General features: G+C 42.9%; 1 protein-coding gene across 1 annotated transcript; it reads left to right on the top strand.

Moving 5' to 3' along the window:
• Positions 1 to 986: 986 nt before the first annotated feature.
• On the top strand, positions 987 to 11049 carry si:rp71-17i16.5 (phosphatidylinositol 4,5-bisphosphate 3-kinase catalytic subunit gamma isoform). The gene is made up of 12 exons (XM_037477759.2): positions 987 to 1303; positions 2039 to 3231; positions 3352 to 4003; positions 4836 to 4901; positions 5951 to 6176; positions 6792 to 6886; positions 8673 to 8816; positions 8925 to 9015; positions 9545 to 9675; positions 10013 to 10124; positions 10203 to 10360; positions 10777 to 11049. The coding sequence occupies exons 1-12, from the start codon at positions 1058 to 1060 to the stop codon at positions 11032 to 11034; spliced, it is 3372 nt and encodes a 1123-aa protein (XP_037333656.2). The 5' UTR covers positions 987 to 1057; the 3' UTR covers positions 11035 to 11049.
• Positions 11050 to 11726: the final 677 nt, after the last annotated feature.

Genomic DNA, 11726 nt, shown 5'->3' with positions numbered 1-11726 from the left:
ACTGGAGCTGTCAAAAAGCTGGACAAATCAAAATTGCCCATAATTCGGGATGTCCCGGGCTTGCCTACACCCGGAAATTATGCATTCTTTCATTGAAAAAGTAAGGGAATTTATGTTTAAAAAGTCATAATGTGATTCGTGTGCTTTGAGTTTGTTTTGTTTGGCGATTAGTGGCTTTAAGGCTGAACGCTTCTTTACGGTAACGCCCCCACTGGAAGTGTTTTTTTAATAATGCGCCGTTAAAGGCGTTGCGTAGCCACGCTTTCTCAAAGAGACACTCAAATCTTCGCAGAAACAAATAAACGGAAGGTCTTCTACAGTCTCTGATAGAAGATTATGAAAGAATAACGCATACTTCTCGCTAGAAATGCCATCGAAATGCATACAAATGCTGATGCTTTCTTAAAATATTGTGTTTTTGACGGAGATTATGCTGACCGTCCGCCATGTTTTTCTTTTTGCTACCGGGAAACTTGATAGTCACGTGACCTATTTGCAAAGCAATGTAAATGAATGGGCCAAAAGAAACGTAACATAGTAACGTTATTTTGGGGGAAAACGTGACATGACTACGTTTATCACGGTGGACCAACGTAGCCATTTCACGCTTTTTTTGGAGACTGGGTTGATACATCCTATAAGTGCCTTTGCAGAATAGCAGGTCGAACCACCCAATCCGGTTTGGTGCATTCCTGCATGGCTCATTTGGACCCTTTTCCCACTGTTCCTGAGTACATAACAAAAGGTGACGGAAAAACCAAGAGAACCACTTTTCATTGTTTAATCCATTTGCAGAAGTGGAACACTGTTGACTACCATTTGTTATCAACGAGTAAAAAGTTAATGAGGAAGTCAACAATATCAGTAATTGTTTGGTTGGTATTCTACATGTTTGAGAGCTGTGGTGTAAAAGAATGAGGAAGTCCCAGAGCTAAAAAAGGGAAACACAGTCTCACACAGTCAAACAGGTAAGAGAGTCACACAGACTCCACCTGAGCTTAAAAGCAGCACCTGTATTTAAAGGAAATCTTTGGAGTTTTCTTTCGAGTTTTCACCGATGGATCGCTCAGTCCTCCGGAATCTGGCTTTCAGTCCACCTGTTGTGGACTCTTTATCTGATGCGCAAACTCAGAGACACACTGTGAACAACCTGAAATTCATCTGTGAGTTCAACAATGAGCCGGGTCCACAGGAGGCGTCTGGCAAAGAGGATTCCAACTTAAACATCGCGAGTGAGCCCGTGTCTGTCATACTCCCTGACCAGTGCACTGTCCATCAGCTGCGGCTTGCCATCGGCATGCAGGTAACCCGATTCATTTGTCTCTTCTTAGAAAGAACACTATTATTTGGCCCGATAAGTTTATACTTTCTTTTCAATATACAGTATGGAACACATATTGACCTTTTTTTAAGATGGTGCTGATGGCGGGTGTGAGTGAGAGTTGGGAATGGAGAGCAGACAGGCTCAGGAAAAGACCTAAAATGGCTCAAGCAATGTTGGACGAAGTATTCAGATCCATTACTTTACTTTAACTACTAATAACACACATTTGGGAAATATACCATTTCAGGTAAAAGTTCTCCATAAAAAATCTGTAAAATGTATTTTAAGTATCCAGGTGTTTTCATTCTGTAGGAAAATATTCCTAGTCTGTGTTTTACAACAATAGATTTATTGTTGTAGAAATGTTTAACTGCACATAATGTTGGCAAGTTTGTTTTACAGCGATGCTTCATATTCTATTTGTCTGAGTTTCACTGTGCTGCCAGATCCATGTAGCTCTGGAAAAATGTTCTCAAAAAATAAAAAAGAACAGTTCATACTTTAGTTTTGTCAGGAACATTTAACTTAAAAATCCTCAATTTCTGAAAAGCTACAACTAAAGCTCCAATGCCTACCGACTGAATACAGATTTCCTGTAAAAGTTCATTTCATGAGTTGTTGTAACTTTGGAGATGTAAAATATAATTTATTCATATATATAACCAAACTGCAGCGATCAACAATTTTACAAAATCTTTGTCTGTATGCCTTCAGGCACGGGAACGACATTGCCACTTAGATCCACTTGCAGTGTTGGACCCGGAGCGATACACTCTGCTATATGCCAGAGGGGATGACTGGTACGAGGCCTACGATGACTGTCAGGTCATCAGGACGTTGGACATTCCATGGGCCTGTGACCACACTGGCCGTCGTTCGGCGCGCATCGTGGTAAAACCGCTGATGGCGTTCAAGTCGGAGGACAAGAAGGAACAGCAGAGGGTTCTGGCATACCTGATTGGACACGACCTGGAGAGCGAAGCGTCCGACAGACTCAGCGAGCTCAAGTTCACCAGGAGGAAACTGGCATCTTCAAGAAAACAAGAGTTAAGGGTCCGGGACGACGAGTTATACGCCACAGAGCCTTGGATAACAAGTGCTGCCATTCCAAAGGACCTCCAGGGCCAGCTCAACAGAAAGCTCCCGGTCACCTTCCATTACATGAGCAAGATCAGCTTTAGCATTGAAGTTGACTTTAGTGCAACGCCAAGGGTTCTTCTCACATTTATTGGAAGGGTGATGGCAGACCAGGGCCTTGAATATGACACTTTGGACCGATTGGTGTTGAAAGTCTGCGGGAGGGAAGAGTTTTTATCTGGAGAACACCCCCTGAGCGATTTCCTGTGGGTTCGACAGTGCTTGAAAAGCAACCAAGACCTCCACCTCTCCGTGGTCCACCTGTCGCAGCTCGCTGACGAGGCTGTCAAGTTCGTGGACTGGCCTCTTGTTGACGCTTCCAGTGGTCAGTTCTGCTCCCACGACGATCTCCGCCTCGAAGGGAAGGATTTGGACGACATCTTCATGATATCCTTGTGGGATTGCAACAGGCGGCTCCGAGTGAAATTGCTTGGCTTCGACATCCCAAACCTTCCAAGCAAATGCCCCCAGTCTGTTTATGTGAAAGCCTCCATACTTTACGGTAACAAGATTCTATCTTCGGTTTCCTCCCTTCCCAAGGCTTTCGAAGATGAAGTGCTGTGGAATGAGTGGCTGGAATTTGATGTTCTCCTCAGGGATCTGCCACGTGGAGCCAAGCTAGCTTTCACTATTAATGATAGTAATGGTGACAACCCACCAGAAACCAAAGACTCTAAGGTGTCATCGTCTTCATTCACTAAAGCCACGGACCTACATAAAGGAATGGGAAACGTGCTTTACTTTGTCAATCTTCTCCTCATTGACCACAGGTTAGTTTTTAATATCAACTTTCAGTCACAGAAATGGACAACCTGCTAACTTATGATTTGAATTGAAAAGTGTCTTGGTTGCTTTTTTCACATAAATTCATTTTCAAATTGTTCATGCAGGTCGTTGCTCAGCCAGGGCCCTTACACCATGCACATGTGGTCCTACCCTGACGTGGAAGCCATCACCTACGAGGCCGACAAGCTGTCGTCTGCCACTAACCCAAACATAGCAGACTCCATGGCTATCAGCTTCCTTCTCGATCGCTACAGCTTCCCTGTGGTTCTACCGAACAGCTTCGGCATGTCTGAACGCTCCTGCAGTCCTCCCTCCAGCCTCCCTCCGACCAAATCTTCCACCTCCTCTAATGCTGTCTACACCACCTCACCTGCTTTGAAATTACCCGGCACAATTTCTTCTTCTCTAGATGCGAAACATCGCCAGGGCTCATCGACAAACACTGTAACTCTCAGATCCCCATCTTCAGTCACCAACACCAGCATGTCTTGCCTCAAAAGATTCCGGGAGGAGAGCATCCGCTACGCCTCCAATTTACCCCAATATCTGCGCAAAGTCGATTGGATGGACCGCAGTGGGGTCGAGGATGTCCACTGGCTACTGGGAAAATGGGATCCTGGGGATTTGGATGTGACGGTAGCACTTGAGCTGCTGAGCATGGATTTTTCTGACAGGATGGTCCGGAGACTAGCAGTGCAGAGATTGGAGGGCCTGTCCAATGACGATGTGTTAATGTATTTGCTGCAGCTGGTGCAGGTATGTGAGGGATACAGCTAGAGTGTCTCGTTAATCTGAAAAAAAACTATACTTGACAAAGTGTGTGTGTGTGGGAGAACTGTCAAAATACTCAGATGTGTTTGAGAATAGTCTTCTATTGAAATCACTATGTAATTCAATGCAAAAACACTACACATAATTAGTATAGATTTATATCCAAACTTGTTATTTGTAAACTGAACAAATGACTCTAGAACAATTGGCGCAAAAAGCCCAAGATCCACTGGGGTTCAACTCGATTTGGGTAATTGATTGTTTCCTAAGCCCTTGGCGGTAGTTAGGCGAAAGGAGGCTAATTATTGCATTATCATTAAGTTAGCTCTTACACCTGCTGATTTTTCAATGATTCCAGCTGACCAGAATTAAAATGAGATGGGCGATTCAATATGCTAGAGAAGTGATGCACATAGCCTCGTTAGAGACAAAAAATCGCATTGAGCTTTATCTCACAGTTAATGTAAGTAAATTCAAAAATCTAAATTGATTTACTAATTATTACTGCACCTACAAATTGATTGATAAATGGAAAAACCTTTTTGTGTTTATATAAGTGTGTCATGCACTATGATACATTTTGCACACTGACTACATTATATTGTGCTAGTGTTGATGTGTCACCTGTTTCATACTTTTACATATAAGGCTAGAATAAAAATGTAATTATTAAGTGAATCATAACTAAAAGTTTTTTTTCCCCATTTGGATTCATCCAACAGGTCATAAAACCTTTTATCTCTAGCCATTAAAATCTGTTATTATGAAGAAGCACTTATACTTGAACTTTAAATTATTTGTCTTTTTACTCATGCAGACCCTCAAAGTGGAACCTTACCATGACAGTTTCCTCGCTCGGTACCTCATCCAAAGAGCTCTGCAGGTGAGTTATGCAGCATCCTAATATTTTGAGCAACAACAACAAGCAAAAACACGTGGCATATTCCATTTTGATTAATATAAAAATACTTGTGTGCTGCATCATTTCTGTCACGGTTTGGCCTCGCTTCCTGTTTTAGTTTGAAGTTTCATGTCTCTTGTGGTCCTGGGTTAACTTCACTTCCTGCCTTGTCTTGTGATTGCGTGATTGTCTCCACCTGTGTCCAATCACCTGCACCTCCCTTGTGTATTTAAGCCCTGTGTGCCTGTTGTCCTTTGTCGCGTCAATGTCTATATGTCCCTCGTCGTTGGAGCACGTCTATTAGTTTGATAATAAAGAGCACTTTTGATTGGAAAAACTCTGCGCTTGAGTCCTCACTGCATCCTGCCTCAGCCCGAGTGTGACAATTTCTTTATCCATTTAACATGTGCAATCATGCTAGTGCTTACTGTCCAGAGAACTTGAAGTTAAGAAAAGTTCTACAAGTGCATAACAGTCATTCAGCCCATGGGGAAAAAAATCCCCAAAATAGCTCATCAAAAAAATAAATTTTTATACAATCAACCGACTTACACAGTGGACTTACTCTGTGTTACGAGAGTATGAGGAAGTGTGCATATTTAGAATCCTAAGGTGGTGAAGGTTCAGAGGAGAGGCAGGCAGACAAGCAGTTGGTCCAGTCTAGCCTGTTTTAAAAAATGAATGTCACTTCAGGAGTTTTACAGTCCTTCTTTGTTGTTATTTGTCCATGGCAGACCTACGTCATTAACATCTGCCGTACGTATAATTACTTAGCTTACTGAATGTCCCCTATTCCGTAATCACCACAGTTATTTTTCCCTAACTCCTTAAGGAATTCTCCTTCCCATCTTTCCTTGACCCAATGACATTTTCCACAGAGGTCAAGGAATAGTAATAACTGAAGTTGGAAGGAATTTTTGGGACTCATCAACCGCAAATAGGTTCCTGACATGTCACCCTGCACCCTGCAATTACATCTGTTTCTGGGTCCATTACTCAGCTCACCTCCAATGTCTCCTCCTTCCCCGCAGAGCAAGAGAATCGGCCACTTCTTCTTCTGGTACATCCGCAGTGAGGTGGCAGGGGGTCCGTACTTCCGCCAGCGCATGGCCGTGATTCTGGAGGCCTACCTGCTGGGCTGTGGTCAGGCCATGCTCGACAGCTTCACCCAGCAGGTCCAGGCTGTGGAGGCCCTGCAGAAGGTCGCGATCACCATTAAAGATTTCTACCCTGACAAGACCGACCTTCCTCCTACAGGTAAAACATCTGAAAAAGATATTGCAATGGGTTAGCATACCTTAGGTTGCTATTGTTGAAACTGGGAAAAACTCAGTGGTCCCCATTCTGCTATGACGACCCGTATATTGTGTTTTTATGCAAGTTATGCCCTGTTTCATCATAACACCTTTTTTATTTTATCATTATGCTAGTGAGCAGAATTTCACATGATATTGGAAGTACTTCAAGTTGAATGGGATCAAGGGACTGACCTAATTACTCGAATTGATTAACTGGGCAAATCACGTTTTATTATTTTTCATCAAAAACTCAGTCTGCTAGACGGGACAAAGTTGAAAACAAAATGTTCCATTTTCCATCAATACTGTAGACTTGTGCGGTGCCACATTTCAGCGTTGCCATGGCAATGGCAGTGATGTTTTTCAGTAATAATTTCCAAGTGTCTCGAGGACTTGCTTCGAACCACTTGTTTCATAACATGCACTCGGCAGGGAGTATTTGTAGAAACAAGAATGTATATGACGACAAACATCTGCTCCTCCAGCCATTAGTGATTGGCTCATTGTTGGCGAACGCTCAGTAGTCAAAATCAGCCCCCCAATCCACCATATAAGTCTTTTTTTGTTTCTTTAGCTCCTCTGAAGCTCCAACAGCTTTTAAAACAAAGTAATCTGCCGAATGAATTCCTGCTGCCCTTTGACCCCCGGATTAAAGTCGGAAGGATCCTGGTAAGCTTTGCTAACGCTGCTCTCATATTTGTGAAAATTACGTGTGTTTAATACCTATATATATATATATATATATATATATATATATATATATATATACCGGCCACTTTATTAGGTACCCCATGCTAGTAACGGGTTGGACCCCCTTTTGCCTTCAGAACTGCCTCAATTCTTCGTGGCATAGATTCAACAAGGTGCTGGAAGCATTCCTCAGGGAGTTTGGTCCATATTGACATGATGGCATCACACAGTTGCCGCAGATTTGTCGGCTGCACATCCATGATGCGAATGTCCCGTTCCACCACATCCCAAAGATGCTCTATTGGATTGAGATCTGGTGATTGTGGAGGCCATTTGAGTACAGCGAACTCATTGTCATGTTCAAGAAACCAGTCTGAGATGATTCCAGCTTTATGACATGGCGCATTATCCTGCTGAAAGTAGCCATCAGAAGTTGGGTACATTGTGGTCATAAAGGGATGGACATGGTCAGCAACAATACTCAGGTAGGCTGTGGCGTTGCAACGATGCTCAATTGGTACCAAGGGGCCCAAAGAGTGCCAAGAAAATATTCCCCACACCATGACACCACCACCACCAGCCTGAACCGTTGATACAAGGCAGGATGGATCCATGCTTTCATGTTGTAGACGCCAAATTCTGACCCTACCATCCGAATGTCGCAGCAGAAATCGAGACTCATCAGACCAGGCAACGTTTTTCCAATCTTCTATTGTCCAATTTCGATGAGCTTGTGCAAATTGTAGCCTCAGTTTCCTGTTCTTAGCTGAAAGGAGTGGCACCCGGTGTGGTCTTCTGCTGCTGTAGCCCATCTGCCTCAAAGTTCGACGTACTGTGCGTTCAGAGATGCTCTTATGCCCACCTTGGTTGTAACGGGTGGTTATTTGAGTCACTGTTGCCCTTCTATCAGCTCGAACCAGTCTGGCCATTCTCCTCTGACCTCTGGCATCAACAAGGCATTTCCACCCACAGAACTGCCGCTCACTGGATGTTTTTTCTTTTTCGGACGATTCTCTGTAAACCCTAGAGATGGTTGTGCGTGAAAATCCCAGTAGATTAGCAGTTTCTGAAATATTCAGACCAGCCCTTCTGGCACCAACAATCATGCCACGTTCAAAGTCACTCAAATCACCTTTCTTCCCCATACTGATGCTCGGTTTGAACTGCAGGAGATTGTCTTGACAATGTCTACATGCCTAAATGCACTGAGTTGCCGCCATGTGATTGGCTGCTTAGAAATTAAGTGTTAACGAGCAGTTGGACAGGTGTACCTAATAAAGTGGCCGGTGAGTATATACACACGTTATTTGTGTTTTTTGATGGTTCATCCTAATGCCCCGATTGCCCGGCATTACATTTCTGTCTCTCCTTACTTTGCTCCCCTTTACATCCATTTAATAATTTTGAGCTGAAATATATGCCCAACATTTCTCATGATCTACAGGCCAATCTGGCTACTCTGACCTTCACTAGTCAGAATGTGAAATACAAGAACATTGCAGGTGCATTGCAGGTTAATACAATACGACAATGCTACCCAATCTAATTAAGAATTAATATTCCAAGTTAGGCTCTGAATGATGGAGAATTTGAGTGCAGGTTCATGTGCTTAGATGGATGGACCACACCTTTAAATATATCTATAGAAAATAATCAAATCTGAACAGTGTTACAGCTTTGGTCCAGACCTTTAAGAAAACCCATCCCCTATAAACTGCCAAGCTCAGCACAAACACAACAGTTCTCTTTGATCCCTCTTGTCCAGCTGGACAAATGCAAGGTGATGGCCTCCAAGAAGAAGCCTCTATGGCTGGAGTTCTCTCCCATGCCGTCACCCACCTCCGCCACACCAGTGGGAATAATCTTCAAAGAGGGGGACGACCTCAGACAAGACATGCTGGTCATTCAGGTTGAAGAGAATACATCCAATCTTGATCTATTTTTCAAAAACATGAAGAAGAAAATATTGTTACACCTAGATTAAGTGACACTTGACTTTGAACATCTTCCTATACAGTCGCTGGTGGTGATGGACTCTATCTGGCAGAAGAAAGCTCTGGACCTTAACCTTGTTCCGTATGGCTGCATCTCCACAGGACACAACATTGGTCATTTTCACATCTGTTGTCAATTTATTTCTCTATTCTCTTCTCTGTTTATCTGCTGTCTGAAAGTTACATCTGCAAATCCTAATGAATGAATACTATTAAGTTATTAGACCCACTGAGAATAACTTGGAGTATGGTTTCTGTTTTCCCTATGTTTATACTATAGTACAGTTTTCTACTGGCAACTTCTGAGAAATGATGCACACATTTAGCAACATGAAGGTCTACAATGAATATAGCAAAGACTGGAATCAAACCCAGGACATTATGCGTGCGTTGTAACTACCAAGCTACCAAAACGCATGCCATTGTTTGCAGGGTAGAAGACAATAGAGATATTTTGAGGCTGCTTCAGTTTTTATAGATGAGATAAAATGATAGATACAATTTCTTAACCAAAGAACTCACCCTGGTCCGAGGAGCTTCTTTTTTCTTTGGTAGTTTGGATGTTTGACCATCATTAAGTACGTCCTATGAAAAGGGAACAAAACAACAACAAAAAAAGTGAAAGCAGGTTTCTCCCCGACAGGTATGATTGAGATTGTAAGGAATGCTGTGACCATCGCTGCTGTCCAGTGGAGCCAAGGAGGCACCTCAGCAGCCTTCAAGAACGATGCTCTGTTTGAGTGGCTGAAGTCCAAAGGTCCACTTCAGGAAATAGTAAGTAAAGTGGAAGAAAATCCAAAATGATTTGCGAGATGTGGATCCAAATGAAAAAAGCCTTACTGTTTAATATGGTTTTGGCTTAATAACATCAGGCTATCTGTCAAAACATTGACAAATAGCCTTTTCTATTTTTGTCTGTGCTTACACAGAGGGACTTGATTTTTTTTCAGCAGACACATCTTTTCACTAGATTGTACTTTCATCAATTTGCATTTCTTTTTCAAAGCTTCTTAGGGCTTGCCTAAATTAAGAGTGTTTACCAGTTGCCTTTTATTCCTCTACTCCTGCTCTGCCACATCCTCGGGTTGTGTACCGTTTGTGTTGACTACAGCACTACAAGACCGTGGAGAGATTTGTGCAGTCCTGTGCGGGCTACTGCGTGGCCACATATGTGTTGGGTATAGGAGATCGACACAATGACAACATCATGATCACAGACCAAGGTATGCACCACAAGCTGTTAATAGAACTTAGCTGAATGCTAAATGCTAAATGCTCTTTATATTTCCTGGGCCTCTCAGGGAACCTGTTTCACATCGACTTCGGTCACATCCTGGGTAACAGGAAGTACTTCCTTGGCATGAGTAGGGAGCGTGTACCATTCGTCCTCACGCCTGACTTCCTGCATGTCATGGGTGGGGGCAAAGGCCACAACAGCCTCTACTTTCAGCGGTTCAGGGTGAGCAGATCTATTTGTGTGCATGTGTGCAGGTGTCGTTGTGGTTTGTGTAGTTACACTAATCATTTAATTGGTCTTTTTGTATCTATTGTCAACACATCCCATGAAAACACTAAAAACAAAACGATGCTAGGTGTAGTCAGAGGTAAAATAGGCTTAAATATCAAACAAAGGCAGTAATATACCGATGTTACTCTTTTAATGTTTTAAAATGTTATTGAAATGTCATATATAAAATATAAGTTTCTGTGCCCCAGGAGGCACTACATCACATCACGTGAATCCTCTGTGCAAGTATATGTGACTATGTGTAAATGTACCGTAGTTGTTTGTTATTTATGGTTTCCTATTATTTAGTTTGTCCTCATTTCCTCATGTTTCATCCTTGTTCTCCGTTCCTCACCCACCCGTTTTAGGACATTTGCACCGAAGCATACCTCTCCCTGCGCTCGCACTCTCGAAGGCTGGTCACCCTTTTCTCCCTCATGCTGTTGACGGGCATCCCTGAGCTCAGCTGTGCAGAGGACATGCGTTACCTGCGGGTGGCGCTCCAGGAGGAACAAAGTGAGGCAGAGGCCAAGGAGCATTTCCTCAAGCAAATCGCTCTGTGTGAAGAAAAGGGCTGGACTGTGCAGACCAACTGGTGGTTTCACATGATGGCAGGCATCAAGTAGGTTGTTGGGATTTGAATCATGCTGCCTCAGGGGGGGGGGGGGGGGGGGATTTATAAATGTCTATATGCAGCGTATATTCTTTCATTTTGTGGTTGATTTCATTGTAATTATTCTATATTCACATACTCTGTCACAGCAGCTGTTTTTGTAGACTGCACAAAAATATGCTCTTACACCATTCTAAAGAGAATCAATCAGATAGGTCAAGTTGGACAAAGGTCTTACTGGCGGGACAATTCTGTGCACCCCTGGCTCACCTGAAACACGCCTATTCTCTACCTGTAAAGGTATGCCGAAATAAGCCTTCCATCCAACTGCAATCACCTCCATTGTTTCTTTGTTGAAATACAGATTTGGTGGAGTGCCCATATTCTTAATAATAGAAAAATACCATACCTCTATGGAAATGCGGTTTCAACTGCTAATATTTAGACATTGTTTTTGTTTGGTACTGTCACATGAGTCACACTGCACTGCTAAAAAAGATGGAGTGCTCGTATGAGGCTAGAAACCCACCAAACACAGCAAGGCGGGTAAAGCTGCTGGCCTCCATTCATTTCTAAGAGAAGCACTAAATCCTTCTTGGGGAACGTAATAAACTGGACATTGATGGTGTTTGTCTGGGCAGAGGTTAAGTGGTAACAAGAACAAGTCTAACTTCATTTGCGTTCACTAACAAATGATAGCACTTA

Source organism: Pungitius pungitius, chromosome 1 (genome assembly GCF_949316345.1).
Source record: "Pungitius pungitius chromosome 1, fPunPun2.1, whole genome shotgun sequence".
NCBI classification, from domain to species: Eukaryota; Metazoa; Chordata; class Actinopteri; order Perciformes; family Gasterosteidae; genus Pungitius; species Pungitius pungitius.
Note: the sequence above shows the minus strand (reverse complement) of the source record. Positions and strands in the feature narration are given on the sequence as shown.